Source organism: Cyprinus carpio, chromosome A22, assembly GCF_018340385.1.
Source record: "Cyprinus carpio isolate SPL01 chromosome A22, ASM1834038v1, whole genome shotgun sequence".
NCBI classification, from domain to species: domain Eukaryota; kingdom Metazoa; phylum Chordata; class Actinopteri; order Cypriniformes; family Cyprinidae; genus Cyprinus; species Cyprinus carpio.
Genome location: NC_056593.1, coordinates 2,272,193 through 2,289,501, shown reverse-complemented (window position 1 = coordinate 2,289,501; position 17,309 = coordinate 2,272,193). Strand labels below are relative to the sequence as shown.

At 35.3% G+C, this 17,309-nt stretch overlaps 2 protein-coding genes across 2 annotated transcripts in view; one reads left to right on the top strand and one right to left on the bottom strand.

Annotated features, from left to right (window-relative positions):
* The window catches only part of LOC109047485 (fibrillin-2-like), a 71,474-nt gene extending 60,639 nt beyond the window's left edge, over positions 1 to 10,835 (top strand). Inside the window, 17 exon segments of the mRNA XM_042711644.1 lie at positions 1,383 to 1,445; positions 1,526 to 1,640; positions 1,820 to 1,941; positions 2,980 to 3,102; positions 3,183 to 3,332; positions 4,660 to 4,767; positions 4,870 to 4,957; positions 4,996 to 5,111; positions 5,932 to 6,057; positions 6,159 to 6,253; positions 6,256 to 6,286; positions 6,411 to 6,519; positions 6,654 to 6,790; positions 7,927 to 8,046; positions 8,126 to 8,357; positions 9,986 to 10,145; positions 10,291 to 10,835. Of these exon segments, the coding sequence (XP_042567578.1) occupies positions 1,383 to 1,445; positions 1,526 to 1,640; positions 1,820 to 1,941; positions 2,980 to 3,102; positions 3,183 to 3,332; positions 4,660 to 4,767; positions 4,870 to 4,957; positions 4,996 to 5,111; positions 5,932 to 6,057; positions 6,159 to 6,253; positions 6,256 to 6,286; positions 6,411 to 6,519; positions 6,654 to 6,790; positions 7,927 to 8,046; positions 8,126 to 8,357; positions 9,986 to 10,145; positions 10,291 to 10,665 (2,270 nt within the window). The 3' untranslated portion in view covers positions 10,666 to 10,835.
* Positions 10,836 to 14,655: 3,820 nt separating this feature from the next.
* LOC122134844 (cortexin-1-like) lies at positions 14,656 to 16,505 on the bottom strand. Its single transcript, XM_042711643.1, has one exon. The coding sequence runs from the start codon at positions 16,008 to 16,010 to the stop codon at positions 15,738 to 15,740; it is 273 nt and encodes a 90-aa protein (XP_042567577.1). The 5' UTR covers positions 16,011 to 16,505; the 3' UTR covers positions 14,656 to 15,737.
* Positions 16,506 to 17,309: the final 804 nt, after the last annotated feature.

Sequence of the window (17,309 nt, the reverse complement as noted above, 5' to 3'; positions counted from 1 at the left end):
CAAACTACAGTCATTAAAACATTAAATACATTTAAATGGGAACAAATATAAAATATATATAAGAATAAATAAAATATAAATTAAATTAATAACTTAATCACAAATTAATTGAATCAAAACAAATTAATTAACTTAAAACATGCATTACAAAAAAAGATGTATGCAGATAAAAAAAAAAACAATACACATTAGGAAAATTAAAATTATATAATTATTTAAAATAAATAAAAAAAAAAAAATATTTTTTTTCACATTTATTTCCAAATTAAATTAAAAAAAACAATTAAATAGTTTAATAAAAAAAAAAAATGTTTAATATAATTAATGAATCATTCTAATTTAAACAAAAAAGCTTTAATGCTTTATTACAGTTGTTTGTTGTTTCGTATATTAATAAATAGTTCTACATTTTATAAACATTTGTAGTATTTTTTGATTTAACAAAAAATATATAGTTTCATGAAAATGTAACTAATTAAATAATTGTATAATGTTTTGTATAATTAATAAATCATTAATCATTCATAAATTTAATAATTTAATTTAAAAAAAAAAAGAATAAATAGTTCAACACATTATTTTCGTATATTAATAAATAGTTCTACATTTGATAAAAATGTATAATATTATTTGATTATTTAATTTAGCAAAAAAACAATAGTTTCATGAAAATGTAACTAAATTAAATCATTTTAGAATGTTTTGTATAATTAATAAATCATTCTTATTTTTACAAATGATTTTTTGTAATTTTAATAATTTAATTTAATCCAAAAAACCTTTAATACTTTAATAGTTATTTCATATATATGAATAAATAGTTATTCATTTTATATAAAAAAAAATAATAATATTATTTGATCATTTACTTTAGCAAGAAACAATAGTAGTTTCATGAAAATGTAATTAAATCATTTTATAACGTTTTTGTTTATAAATAAATAATTCTAATTTTTACTAAGATAAACAAAAGTTTTGTGAAAAGTTATTTCATATATATGAATAAATAGTTATTAATTCAAAAAAAAAAAAAAAAATAAAATCATTTTATAATTTAAAAAAAAAATAAAAAAAATATTTGATAAATTAATTTAGCAAAAAAATTTTCTATCTTTTATTAGAAAACAAAATTTTGTAATATTAATTTTGATTATTTAATTTAACATAAAGTTTAATCATTTAAAAAAACATATATATAATTAATAAATCCTTTCTATCTTTTATTACTTCTATTTTATTTTTCAGAATATATTTAAATAAAAAACTGTATCGTTTAATAAAAATGTTTTATATAATTTAGACTGTAATATTTTAGTATGTTGAACTAACTTCACTTTAGTAATCACATTAAAGTATCAATTCTGTGTTGTTTTCCCCCGCAGCTGCGTTCCACACGTTGTGTCCCTACGGTCACGAGGCCATCCTGAGACCAGAAGGACGAGAGGGTGAGAAAACCAGTTCAATTCTGTCAACGAAAGCACTTCACCTTCCCACAATCCCCAGTACTAACGTCTCGTGTCCACAGACATGAACGAGTGCGTGGAGAACCCAGGGATTTGCGGAAACGGCCTGTGCATCAACACGGACGGCTCGTTCCGCTGCGAGTGTCCCTTCGGATACTTCACCCGACTCAACTGCCTCAACTGAGTTCAAAAACTTAACATTAAACAATACACAGATAACCCAATTCAAACCTAATCTCAGTTCACCCATTACTGGCTAATTACCTGCGGGAAGGTTGTGGGTTCAAACCCCTCAGAAACTAAAAGTATCAAGAGTTAGACGCGAGGGTTATTAACGGTCTGATGGTTGATTGGACAGATACGGACGAGTGCTCGATCGGAAACCCCTGTGGAAACGGGACGTGCTCAAACGTTCCTGGTGGGTTTGAATGTTCCTGTCAGGAGGGCTTCGAACCCGGACCCATGATGACCTGTGAAGGTACGGTCAGGATATACATAGATAATATTTTAATCATTTAATAAAGTGTTTTATTTCATTAAGAAACTGTTCACAATTTTACAATAAAATTCTATTTTAATATAATATTAATAATATTAATAAAAAAAATTTAATCATTTTAAGATGTTTTATATAATATCAATTTGTTTTATACATTTTATAAGGAAAGTTTTATAAGAAATATATTTATAAGAATAATAATATAAGAATTATATATATGCATTTTATATTAATTTATTTATAATAACGTATTCATTAATTTATAATTTGTTTAATGATTAATAAATGTTCTAAATTTAATAAAAATACTAGACATTTTTATTTTAGAAAAAATAAATAAATTTAATAATTATAAGTGTTTTATAGAATTAATAAATTGTTCCAAATTTTATAACTTTAGTCATTTTAATGACTGTTTAATTTATTAAAAAATATTGATTAATTTTATAAAAATGTTTACAAATTTAATCATTTTTTAAATTTTACAACTTTAAATTGGTTCTAATTGTATAACTGTAGTCTTATATATATATATATATATATATATATATATATATATATATATATAATATATATATATAAAATAACAGATTAATTTACCTAAGAAGCATAATTTTGAAGATATAGATAATTTATAGAATATTCAGCATTTTTTTTTTTTAATATGCATCTTAATAAAATATTGAAATATTACACAATTATGCTTCTTAAGTAAATTAATTTTGCTCTATGGATGTATAGATGTTTATACTGGGAAAAAGAATAAAGTTTTGAAAGTCTGTCATAAATTATATACGTTATTATATATGGTATTATATAATAAATTATGATCATGTATGTAATGTTAAGTGAAACTTATCTATAAATTGACAATCACACATTTTTACAGACATATAGCTATATGCTATCAAGTCTTTATATGCTTGTTAAGTAAATGATCTTTGTTTTAAGGTGATTTTTGTCGATATATAAGTTTCTCTTACATTCTGTGTGTTTGTCTTTATTCCGTGTGTCCAGACATCAACGAGTGCGCGGTGAACCCGCTGCTCTGCGCCTTCCGCTGCGTCAACACCTTCGGCTCATACGAGTGCATGTGTCCGACGGGATACGTGCTGCGCGACGACAACCGGATGTGCCGAGGTCAGTGCGACTGATCCACAACATCACAACACACACACACACACACACAGGCGACAATCGCTCAGTGTCTCTCTCTGCAGACCAGGACGAGTGCGCTGAAGGGCTGGACGACTGCGCCTCCAGAGGAATGGCCTGCAAAAACCAGATCGGCACCTTCATGTGCATCTGTCCTCCCGGCATGACACGCCGCCCCGACGGAGAAGGATGCATGGGTGAGAGAGAGTGTGTGTGTGTGTGTGTGTGTGTGTGTGTGTGTGTGTGTGTGTGTGTGGTGTGTGTGTGTGTGTGTGTGTGTGTGTGTGTGTGTGTGTGTGGTGTGTGTGTGTGTGTGTGTGTGTGTGTGTGTGGACTAAGGATTTGCACCTGGTGGATGACAAAACAATACAAAAAAAAAAAAAAATAGTCCATTAAAAAACAATTTTAGCTTTAATTCTAAAAGTGAAATGAGCAAACACTCACACTTTCTTCAAAAAATATGAAATATGGTTTGTTTTTAAGTGCATGAGCAAACAATTTTAGCTTTAATTTTTTTTATAATAATGTTATATTTTATGCAAAATTTAACTTAAATTTTATTCAAAATAAAAAGTAATATTTTATGCAAAAAAAATATAAAAGAAAAACAAATAAAAAAAATAAAATAATTTAATACACTAAAAAATAATAATTAAACCACTTAACTACTAAAAAAGTGTAATGTGACTGTAGTAACTATTGCATTTTGTCAAACTATTTAACATGCATTTTGAAGGAAATATTAAATTATTATTATATAACTATTATTAATAATGCATGTTAAAAATTTACCCTAATAAATAGACAAAATACAATAGTTACTACTGTCACATTACTCCAATATATATAAATATATATATATATATATATATATATATATATATATACACACACACACACAATAAAGTATTTTTTTATATATTACAAAATATAATATTTTATTTTTTTTTAGTAATAATTCTGCTATGCAATATTAATATAAACTTGGGTGACTGAAGTATTATATTTTCTCAAACTATTTACTAGGGTACATTTGAATATGATTTTTTTATAACATTTATGTAATAATAATTATAGTTTTTTATTTATTTAAAAAAGTATTTAGAATACAATTTTTAAAAATTTCAATACAATAACATTAATAAAATAAAAAAAATAATAAAAATAATAGTGTTAATAATAATAATAATAGCAACATTTAAAAATTGTATGCAAAATTAAAATTGCATATAATATTTATATAATAATAATAATAATATCATATTTTTGCAATATAAATAAATCAGTAATACTAATAATATTTAATACGTTATATAATTATATAATAAGAAGTGTTTAACATTTTGCAATAAAAACTATAATATTTTTATTTGATTTTACCCAAACCATTCTCTGTAATGTATGCTGTGTAGAATTTAAATTTGACAGAAAAGTCTCTTTTCTCTAGTATGTGCTGCTGGTGTTGTTGCATAAGTCGTGTCTGTCTCTCTCCCCCTCCGTGTGTTACCCCTCCCAGTGTGACTACCTCAAAGACTGAACCAGCAACCCAGCAAACCAGCAATAACCAACAACGCATCAACACGGTGGGAAGCTACCGCTGCGAATGTAACGAGGGTTTCGAGCCGAGCTCCACGGGCACCGAGTGCATCGGTAAGAGCCAGCGGCCGATCAGAACATGTGTGCACAAATCGCATGAGCTTGCATTAGACTGAGATTGCTCTTTCTGTCTAACTGGCCTGTTGTGGTTGTCAGATAACAGGAAGGGCTTCTGTTTCACGGAGGTCCTGCAGACGATGTGCCAGCAGTCGTCCACCAACCGAAACACCGTCACGAAGTCGGAGTAAGCGAAACAAGACCCGGATACACCACTGACGGCAGAGGCTGTAACGGCGGCCGCGGCTGGGGCTCACTGTGTGAACTCTGTCCTCTGCCCGGAACCATCCAGTACAAGAAGATGTGTCCCCTCGGACCCGGATACACCACTGACGGCAGAGGTTAGAGATCGCCACACCTCAAAATCTCCACACAGATTTCACATAGAACAACATTAGAAAAAAAAAAAACATAATAAAAATTTATAAGAAAATCACTGGTCTGTTGTTCCGAAATAGCTTCTTTTAGACCAATGCAATGATGTGCAAACTATTTAAATATTGATATAAAATTATTTTGGATTATTTATTTAACACATTTATAAATGTGTTTATTAAATATCAATTTAGAAAACGTGTTACTTTCCATGTTTGTGTATAATTATGAATATTTACACTAATATTTTAAAATCATTTTAGTATAGTAAATAATTTATTGTAACTGTAATTGTTTGACAAATTATAGAGTAAGTATAAAATATATTTTAAAATATATTCCATATTATTAAAAAATATAATAATCATTTTTATTAATAATATCAAAAAAATAAAATAATAATATTAAAAAATAATTATATACACATAAAAATAATATCTCGTAATTATAAAAAAAATACAGAAAATATTAATTAATTTTTATATTAATGCATTTTTTAAATAATTTTATTTTGAATTATTATATTAATCATTGTGGACATATGGGAAATATTTAATATATATTTTAATATGTACATTCATATCTTTAGTAAAATAAACTGGTACTGTTTAGTACCGTAATTTATTCATAATAATTATATTAAAATATTAATATTGGTACTGTTTAGTACCGTTTCAATTGCTACAGATGTTTAGTTAAAAGTAGTTTACTGAAATTCAGGCATTTCTTTTAGATTTAGGAATGCAATGCATATGTATGGATACCATATCTACTGTATTTCTGCAGACATCAACGAGTGTGAGGTGATGCCTAACCTGTGTAAGAACGGCCAGTGCATCAACAGCGTCGGCTCCTTCCGCTGCCATTGCAACGTGGGTTACACCAATGACTTTACTGGCACTTCCTGTGTTGGTACGTTCTCCTCGCTCACCGTACCCCTTATTTAAGACAATAAAGTGCCATACTGTTCTAAAAGACTATGTTTGATGCAATACTTGATGCTTTTCAATTAGATCTGGACGAGTGCTCTCAGTCGCCCAAACCATGTAACTTCCTGTGCAAAAACACTGAAGGCAGTTACCTTACCTCTTCTCCCATACCATACAACACACCATACAGACTGATAAGAAGACCTGCAAAGGTCAGTTCACAACAAATTTCAACATTGGGATAAGATCTGCTTATAAATCTGGTCGTGGTAATAATCCGTGCCAATGATCAACCCAATGTGTGCTAATTTGAAAAAATTGCTTATTTGATCCCAGATTTGGACGAGTGCTCAACCAAGCAACACAACTGTCAGTTCCTATGCGTCAACACGATCGGTGGCTTCACCTGTAAATGCCCCTCGGGCTTCACGCAGCACCAGACTCGCCAACCCCCGAGCCATGCAGAGCTGCATAGGTGAGTGATATGAACTCAAGCCACCTGCTAACATGCCCTAGTCCACACCCCGAGTCTTAATAATTGAACGGGTCATTTGGAGATAAAATTGCCTTTATGCTTAATCTCTTAGACAACAACGAATGCAGCAATCAGCCAAACGTATGCGGCTCCCGCGCCTCCTGCCTCAACACCCCCGGCAGCTTCAACTGTGAGTGTCAGAAGGGCTTCTCTCTGGACACCACGGGAATCAACTGTGACGGTAGGCGTCCCATTTTGAGCCCATGTGAATTGATTTTGCACTAAGCAGCAATCAAGCTGTTGTGAGCTCCAAGGTTGTTGATCGCTGGTATATGGTTTTGTTGAAGCCATCAGTTCACATTAGATCATAATTGTGTTTAACAGCAGAATTAGTGGTGGGAAAACTACTATCCATTATGCTGTCTGGAAAATTCCACCAATCAGAGAGTTGTGGTGATCAAATCACGCTTGGAGAGCTCTTTAGCTCCGCCCACTCCCACAAAGCACCGCAAATGACGTAATCAACACAATTTCAAAATAACTGAAATTGAGATTTATACATCATGAAAGCTGAATAAATAATCTTTCCAATGATGTATGGTTAGGAGAGGACAATATCTGGAATCTGAGGGTGCAAAAAAATCTTGGTTATGACAGGACGATATTAAAATATCTTCATGGAACATAATCTTTAATCTGGAATCTGAGGGTGCAAAAAAATCTAAATATTGAGAAAATCACCTTTAAAGTTGTCCAAATGAAGTTCTTAGCAATGCATAAATTAACAAAATATCTTCATGGAACATAATCTTTACTTAATGTCCTAACGTTTTTTGTCATGAAAGAAAAATCGATAATTTTGACCCATACAATGTATTTTTGGCTATTGCTAAAAATATACCACAGCGACTTAAGACTGGTTTGTGCTTCAGGGTCACAAATACAGTCAACAACTAAAAATGAATAGTTGTATATTTCTCCTTCTATTTTAAGGCCCGGTTAAACTACTATTTCCACGTATCTGCTCGCGCACAACCGTGTCAGCGCAGCTTTTAAAGCATATTCGACACATCGCAGTGCCACCTTTGCACTGTTGTTTGTGTGGACACAAAAATTGGGCTGAACGCGGACACTTGGCCGAAGTATACTTTGGGCTTCAGATTGTCATTTGCAATGCTTCATGGAATTGTTTGGTTTGGTTGATAGCTTATAATGCTTTAACAAAGCATTTTTCAAAATCCCATTTGGAAAGATTTATGTAAAAAATACTTCCGGATCCAACACTGCTGAGGAGGTGGTCGGGCACCAGCGCGTCTCTATGCCACCATATATTTGAATCACGTGCTAACCTGGTTTTGTTTTCTTGCTTTCTTACAGACGTCGATGAATGTGGTGGAAACCACCGGTGCCAGCACGGCTGCCAGAACATGCTGGGAGGATATCGCTGTGGATGCCCACAGGGTTACGTTCAGCACTACCAGTGGAACCAGTGTGTGGGTAAGTATTTCTACAAAGATAAAGAATGATTTTTTTTTTAATTAAGCCGTTCTAAGTTCTTCATCTTCCTTCCACCTAGACGAGAACGAATGCTCCGGAAATCAAGCCTGTGGGTCTGCATCTTGCTATAACACTCTGGGCAGCTATAAATGCGTGTGCCCGTCAGGTTTCGACTTTGAGCCCTCTGCTGGCGGCTGCCAGGATGTTAACGAATGTGCCTTGAACAATAACCCCTGCAGCTATGGCTGCTCCAACACAGATGGCGGATACTTGTGCGGATGTCCTGGAGGCTTCTACCGAGCAGGACAAGGGTGAGTATTTAAGGCCCCGATAAACTTCAAGCAAAAAACGAAGTTCATTTTGAGAGTTTGAAATGGCTTGCCAAAGCAAACATTCCAAAAAAGTTTATTCAGGCTACAAAAATGCATTTCGTACTACCATTGGTCCGTGACGATTATGTCATAGATGTGCTTCTGATGAAAAGAGACACTGACACTTTTCTCATGAGTTTCATCTGTCAAAACTGAATACAGTGGAGAGCCGCTTTATAGAAGCAAATTAAGATGTGCTTCTGATGAAAAGAGACACTGACACTTTTCTCATGTTTAATACTTCTGCTTGCTTTTAAGCAATATTTACAAAAAATTCTACATGAAAACACAATATAAAAATACTTACATGATTCCCAATTTTTTTTGTGTGTGTTTAGAGGAAAAAAATCATTACATATTTATATATTCCCTACGATAACTGTATACCGCTGCTCACGTATTTCGAACTTCGTTTTAACCCTAAACGTAGAAAGAAAAAGAACATTGTTTTGAGTATATCAGGGCCTTTAGGATAGCCTGTTCTTATTTGACCACCGGATTGCACCTAAACGCACCTAAAAAATCTAACCAAAGTCTTTAGGAATACTTAAATTACATTTTTATTTGGATTGGAGCTAAGATCTGTCAGACAGTGGCCTAAAGTTGGCAATCCATTCTATAAAGCCAAAGTACATCCAAGCTGAGCATTCAAAGTCATTGGCAAGACTTTCTGTTAGATGTCAGAACACGACAGCGGGATTTACTTTCAGTCAGACAAAACAACATCAATGAGTCCCAATACCGATCTTTGTGAGGGGATTAGCTCGTTGTTGACTTTCTAAAGTGTTCAAAAGGGTTCAGGTCTTTCCTTGGTCATTGGAAGGGAATGTCTTCATACTTTTGCCATGTAGTGTATAACCATATACTTGCCTGAAACTTCAAGGCCCTTTCCTAAATTCTACTCATATCCCTCATCTGAGTTCACGTTTTGTTGGCACACTCCTACATAGATTGTCAAGCATTAGTCTACTATGGAGTCCCACCAGTATGGGCTCAACAAAGGTGCAAGAACCCCTCTGAATCCTAACATGGGGTACTCTACAGTTTTGTGGACTCCATGGAAATACGCAAGCAAAGACACCAAGTCCACGTTAAGTGCACAATTTGGGGCAAGGCCTAAACCAGGGGTGTCCAGTCCTGGTCCTCGAGGGCCACTGTCCTGCAGAGTTTATCTCCAACCCTAAGTATTGCAAACCAAGGTTATAAAGGTCTTCAGGATTACTTAAACTTCCAGGCAGGTACATTGGGACAAGTTGGTGCTATGCTCAGCAGGGGTCTCCAACCCTGCTCCTGGAGAGCTACCATCCTGCAGTTCAGCCACATACCTAATTAACCACACCTGAACCAGCTAATCAAGGTCTTCAGGGTTACTTGTTAATTACAGGCAGGTGTGTTGGAGCAGGGTTGGAACTTGAAGTCTGCAGGATGGTATCTCTCCGGGAGCAGGGTAGGAGATCCCTGCAATAGAGGTTGTTGGCCCTCCAGGATCCAGATTTGGACATTCCTGACCTAAGCTGAATAATTACACAAGTGAAAGAAAAGTAATTTTTCACCTTTTTTGTTTCTAGGCACTGCATCACAGGAGTGGGATTCCAGGGTCAGTTTGGCTCGGAGGGAGTGGATGACGAAGACTCACTGTCACCGGAGGCCTGCTATGAATGCAAGATCAACGGTGACCTTGGAAAGAAAGGCCGCCATAGGCGTAATGCTGGCGATAATGAGCTCAAGGTACTTTTTGAGTACTGTCCGTCTCTCTGTAGTCATCATGTTTTCAATGTGGTCACACTGCTAACCCTGACCTTAATTCCTAACTCTATAAAGGGTATAACTGAAGCTTCTTCTAATGTTTCCAACCGTTCTGTCCTGCCCTCAGGAGACGGTGAGTATGGCCAGCATGGATGTTCAGACCTCCATCCCAATGAACCTGAGTCTGGCGCAGCTGCAAAACAAGGAACCCCTACTTGAGCTGCTTCCAGCCCTGGAGCCGCTTGAGAACCACGTGCGCTACGTCATAACGCACGGAAACCAGGGCGAACACTTCCGCATCCTGGAGCGTCGCGACGGGAAGAGTGTTCTGCGGCTGGGCCGAAAGCCACCCCCTCCAGGTTTGTACCGCCTGGAGATCGCCAGCTTGCGTATGTTCGGTCCGCGCAAACTTCAGCAAATAGAGGACCAGCACGACAGCGACTACTTGCTGGGCGAGATCGGCGACGCACTGCGCATCAAGCTGCACATCCACCTGCACTGAGACTGACCCTTGACCCTGTGCCCTTCACTGCAGGGCATTGGCTCTGAAAGACTGTGTCAGTTATCGTCATGTTTTGGGTTTGTTCTTATTTGCCGTCCTTTCATGTTTTCATGTTAACCCCACACTGATTCTACCAAGTTGGGTGGAATATGTACATATAAAACAATAAACTAACATTAGTACGGCTAAAATTTCAGTCTTTAGTGCACATAAAAACGATGCATTACAAATGAAGAAAAATATAATGACCGTTCACTCACCTGTAAATGGTCAAAAATTATCATGAAATGACATTTAGTCTTTTATAGTGCACATAAAAAACGATGCATTACAGATAAAGTATTGTACTGTTTTTGAAGAAAAAAATAAAGGTCACAAAACACAAAAACAGGGGTCAACGTTTATTCCATTCAAGTATTGTACTGTTTTTGAAGAAAAAAATAAAGGTCACAAAGGACTGCAACAATTTTTCAGGTTTAAACAGTCGAGGGTTCAGACAGCTTAAGGTTCTCGAGACTGAAACATGTCTTTTCACACAAGGTTTCTAGGGCTTTCTGGAGTGTTTGCATGAGCTGCCACATCGCGTTACCTCATTTTACACACAGACAGGAACACACACATATATGTGTGGCAGTTAAGACGGGAGTGGTGCTAAACGCTCAAAATTTGCACTGGGCCTCCTCTGCGTATTTAATCAGGGAAATTTCATTCCAAAAATGGCAACAACTGTCCGAAGGGTTTTCGAATATGCATGTGATGTTGCACAAACTTGGCATTCACATTTGAACAGTTTTCTTCTCCATACTTGTGTGCTCTTGTTGGTGTATTTGACAAAGACGCCCTTTGCAAACAGAGCACATATGAATGGAGAACTGGAAGCCTTCTGGGTAATCCAACCAGGGGCCATTTTTGATTGCAGCTGGAGACGTGCAGTCTCAATGGTACATAAGGATTGTTTGGCAAGCCGTCCTCCAAAACACTCCAGATATGGACATGCAAACACACGTTTTCAACTTTCAAGTGTGGAAACAAACCAACCATCATTTCTTAGTTTCTCAGTAATCTCGAGCAAACAAGGTGCTAAGATTCCAACTTACGCTGTACTACAAACTGATTTCTGGATCGCAAACACAACATTTTCAAAGGTCTTTTGTGTTTTATTTTGTGTGTGATTGTCTTTTGTACTGTCTCAATGCTGAAAAATCTATACTACCAAAGCTTGTTGAAAATTTAAATTGTATATTTTAAAGTGAAATGTAGATTTTGTTTGTATTTCTTCTTTTTTGTATTCTTGAGCATCAAGACTACCAAACCAAATATTTACTTGTAGACATTTGATAAATAGCTTTTAAGAGCTGTTGACTTTGTTTTTAATACGGACAATTAATGATCACAGCATTCTTAATTTACTGTCACGGAGCACTATGTGACAGACGTCACTGTTTACATGAGCTTGTCCATCGATCATCATAATACTTCAGTTTATTTGCCATGACCAGCAACATTGGACTGTTTTCAAAGGCTGTAAACAAAAGTAATTTTGGTGCTAGAATGACAAAACCATTTCTTGAACATCACAGTAACAGCACTGTACGACAGCCTGAGCTATATTTATGCATAACCATTTGTCTAACATTGGAACTTTGTATACTTTCATATCTCGTTTTTGTTGATGCCACTACATGTAAGAGAGCGAATGTGCGTGACTGTACTGTATGTCAAAAATCAGCAGCAAACTTGAAATAGTCATCAAGCTAGTGTTGAGTTACGAACTTCAGACCAAAGAAAGTGGACCGGGTTGCTCAGGATGCTGTCGAATCCCATAAATCTCTGGGGTGCATTGATCACGGCGTATGTATGAATTTTTCTGAGCCATAAAGATCCATGACGGAGAAACCTGAGCACCCTGTACATGACTAATGAGTAATTCCAAATGCATTGTTTTTACACCATTTTCAATCCATCTGTCAGATCCAAGTGATCCGCACAATGTTTGTGAACATCTGTATGAAACAACGAATGGCAATAAAACAACATTGGTTATATTTTTAAACCTTTGTTTTCTGTTCTCTGTGCAAAGGCCATTTTTAGCCATGTTAAAGAGATTTAGCGAGTGTATCCGAGTGGAAATGGCTTATTGATCTCAGAAGGGTGGCCACTCAAGTACACTTCGTCCTGAAGAAATTGGAAGCTTTAAGTGAATAAGCCCAGTTTTATTTCAGACAAAAGGGAATTAGGAAAATATCCAATCTACTTACAAAACTCACAAAGCAATGCAAGCTCTTCTGTTTCTTGGCACATCAACACTCTTTACACATGCGTCCAAATGAGAGCTACAAATTTGAGATGACACATTAGCAAAAAGGGAACTCCAAATCGGAGTCGGGATATAAAAATAAAGCTTTCAGTCGTTTCTAAACCTCTCTTAGATCACAACAGTTTCAGAGAGCTCAGCAGATTAGCAAACAGACAACCAATGACATGAACACCTTCGAGATATGAGAACATATGGCTTATATACACAGTCAAGTGACAGGAAAGAGTCTCACAGCAATAATACATGGACTGACACTCAGTTCTGAAGTCTTAAAGGGATTTTTGCTCCAAATCCAGAACATCCTCAGAAATATATCAAGTACAGAGTTTAGAATACGTCTGTCAAAGGCAGCAGGTATGTCAGGCATCCTAGGACTTTCCAACAATGCTGAAGGTTTCCTTAAAGATGTATTTTGCGTTAAATTACCATGCTTTATAGACAAAAATCATATTGAATAAGCCATAATCAGTGTAGGCAGCTTATTTAATTTCACGCAAATGAAAACAAGGCTGTGAGAGCGTTAATGACTAAGCAGAACAAGGTGTAAATTGCTTTCAAAATTTCTTATGTAATTTGTCTAATTTAATGCAACCATTAACATAAAGCAACAATTTAACAACATTTCAGTAATTTTAGTGTAAATTTTGTGAAAACCATTTACTGCATTCAATGCAACAATAAATAAAGTGACAACTGAGGGACAGTCTAGTGATTTTTATGGTGTCAACTGTTCGTAAAACCATTTTTTGAATTCAACGCAACAATTGAAAAAATGACAATTTAGCGACAGTTTGTGATTTTTTTAATGTGTAAATTATTTGTTAAAACAATTTGTTGCATTCAATGCAGCAATTAACAAAGTGATAATTTAGTAACAGTTTAGTGTTTTTTACGGTGTAAACCATTTGTTTGAATTCAACAGAAAAATTAACATAGCAACAGTTTAAAGATTTTTTTTGTTTTTATGGTGTAAATTTCGTTAAAGCCAATTGTTGCATTAAATTTTTGCATTCAATGCAACAATTAACATAAAGTGAAAATTTAGCAACAATTTATTGATTTTTATGGTTTAAACTGTTTGTGAAAACCATTTGTTGCATTCAATGCAACAATTAATGTAAAGCAACAATTTAATGACAGTTTAATGATTTTTATGGTGTAAATTGTTAAAAACATGTATTGCACTCTTTGCAACATTTTATGTAAACCGACAATTTAGCAAAGCTTTAGTGTTTTTTTTAAATATAAAATGTTTGTTGAATGCAAGAAAAGGTTTTAATTGCAACAATTAACGTAAAGCAACAATTTAATGTCAGGTTAGTGAATTTGATGGTTTAACTTGTTTGTTAAAACCATTTGTTGCATTCAATGCAGCAATTAAAGTGCCCCTATTATGGAGTTTTGAAAATTACCTTTCATGCATTGTGTAACACCGCTCTAAGTGAATGAAAACATCCTGCAAAGTTTTAAATCTAAAAGTGCACCGTGTATAAAGTTATTGTCTTTCAAAAGAAAGGGTCGACTCCGAGTCATGAAAACGAGTCGTTTTTAGGACGATTTTGAAGTTGGAGGAGAAAAGTGTTGGGAGTTAAGACATACCCTGTCTTGAACCATTGTACACAGAGTATACATGCGCATCACGCAGCTAGACAAGACGAGCAAAAAGTGTATGATATTTTTTTTTTTTAAGAAAATGACAGATCATTTCGTTACATAAGTTGCGACTGATAAATTATTTGCGACTGAACAAAGGGAGACATCTTGGATGACATTGGGGTGAGTTTGGAAAATGAATCGTTAAACGAATCATTTGGGATTCACTGAGCAAAAAAGGAAAAAATAAATGCATATTTTAAGACAATGAAAGTGTTTTTGACCTTGCATGCATGTCAACCTGTTGTTGGGGACTCCCAAAACCAAAATATGAACCTTTCATTACCCATAATAGGGGCACTTTAACATAATGCGTCAATTTAGCAACAGTTTAGTAATTTTTACAGAATGAAACTGCATTCAGTGCAACAGTTCACAAAGTAACAATTTAGTGATTTTTATGGTGTTAATTGTTGAAACTGTTTGTTGCATTCAATGCAACAATTAACAAAGAAACAATTTAGTGGCAGTTTATTGATTTTTATAGTGTAAATTGTTCATTAAACCCATTTGTTGATTTACATACAAATTTAAGGACCAAAAGTTCTAAGTCAAGTCATCGTCTAGTTTGGTTGACACAAATTAACACATTTAGCGATTTTATTATTTTTGCCGACTGCAAAGTTTTCGTAAAGCCATATTTCATTAGTTGAACGATCGACATCAATTTATAGCAATGATCGACTTCCATTACAGCCTCGTTTTCAGCTGCGTTAAATTAAATGTCATCTACTAAGATCCACTGAAAAGTTAAAAACTTTTACAATTAAGATATATATATACAGTAATGATGAAGTATGTACAGTAGCCAACGAGTAGTAACACTTCACAGTGAACATCATGTCGGGCACCTTGAACCATTGACTTAATGTGTATTCATTGTAGACCGTCCTGAGGATGTAGCTACAGCAGAAGAATCGGACGACCCTGTTAATTCGGAAAGTAGCGTTCTTTATGTTTACACCCAGAGCACATTTCAAGGTATACATGGCACGTGCGTTCCCTGGGAATCGAAGCCGTGACAGTGTTAGTGAAATTGGCTACAGGGTTGGAGTCGGGCCACAGGTTGGGCTAAGGCAGGTGGCGTCTTTCGGTCATGTGACTACACCAGGGCGTAGTCAAACTGGCCCCGCTCGAAGCCGTCCTTATGATCGGTCCAAGACGAAGCAGGCATTCGGCTGTAGGGGTCCAGCAAGATCCGGAAGCAACGCACCAACAGGAAAATCAAAAACAGTATCAGTAGACCCACGAACGCGAAGGCCGTCCTTTGCTCGGTGTGTGCCACCAAGAGGTGGGCTGCTGGGGACCCCGTTGGCGAACGGACGGCCCGGCGGAGCGAGAGCAGCTCATAGTCCAACATGGACTCATCGCTCATCCTCCAGGGAGGGCGACGACAGAACTTGCAAGCTGTCGCAAGGGTGGGTTGGATGGAGAGATTGGCCAGATTGGAGAGCGACCTCGATGTGGACAAACGAGGCCAAAGTCAACACTGCGTGACAGACACGCAAAGTGACACAAGTGGAGCAATCCGCGTCAAAATGACCTTTTTATTCCAGAGCTGTCAAATCGGATCTGACCCGCAAGTGGCACGGTGCAAGCCGATGGGACATGACACAGCGGGCTGCCACAACGGATAAAAACAGCAAGGACTCGAGTCACACGCTTGTTACTTCTGGCCGTAGGGATGAGGCTAATTGGCTCCAGATGGGACACGGTTTGCAGGTGTTGTCCCCACGTTGGGCGCCAGTTTTACGGATCGCCCCACAGCAAGTATCCCATTTCTGGTTGATGCTGAAAAAGTCTGACAGCAAAGATCGGACGCCTAATCCGATCAGATCAATATGTGAATCTGGGAAAGCCGTCTCTTATAAAAATTATAAGTAGTTGTGCATTAGATTTATGCATTAGGTTAATCAGACATAGATGATTTCCTCCTTTCTTGCTTGTTTTTTTTTTTACACAAAAACAGAACTTAAGGTTGGTACTAACTAATCATCGAGTGGGGCTAATGTCTGGTAAAGTGTGGATTTCAGGGCCAGGATCAAATGTAGGTGGACAGCACAGTCCTGTGCTGCCGTGTGTTTGGCCTCTGGTCTGTTGTACTTCACCCTGTAAACACACAAGATACACGTATTCAGCATGTAGTCGCTTTAGTCGCTAAAACCCTCACAATACAGAGATATTATATTCTTTTCATATATGGTGAAATGAGTATTTACAATCTTTTAAGATTTTAAGATCTATTTATATATAAATTAATAAGTAAATTTATTTATATTTATATATATATATATAATATATATATCTATTTAGGGCTGTCAAATGATTAATCATGATTAATCACATCCAAAATAAAAGTTTTGTTTACATAATATATGTGTGTATACTGTGTATATTTATTATGTATATATAAATACACACACATGCATGTATATCTATTTAAGAAGAATATGTTATGTTTATATATATAAATATATTTATATATAATATAAAATATAAGAGATATAAATATATAAATGGTATATACATGTAAATATTTTCTAAATATATAATTTATGTGTGGTGGTATTTATATATACATAATAAAATATACCCTGTACACATACATATATTATGTAAACAAAAGCTTTTATTTTGGATGTGATTAATCGTGATTAATCATTTGATACAGCCC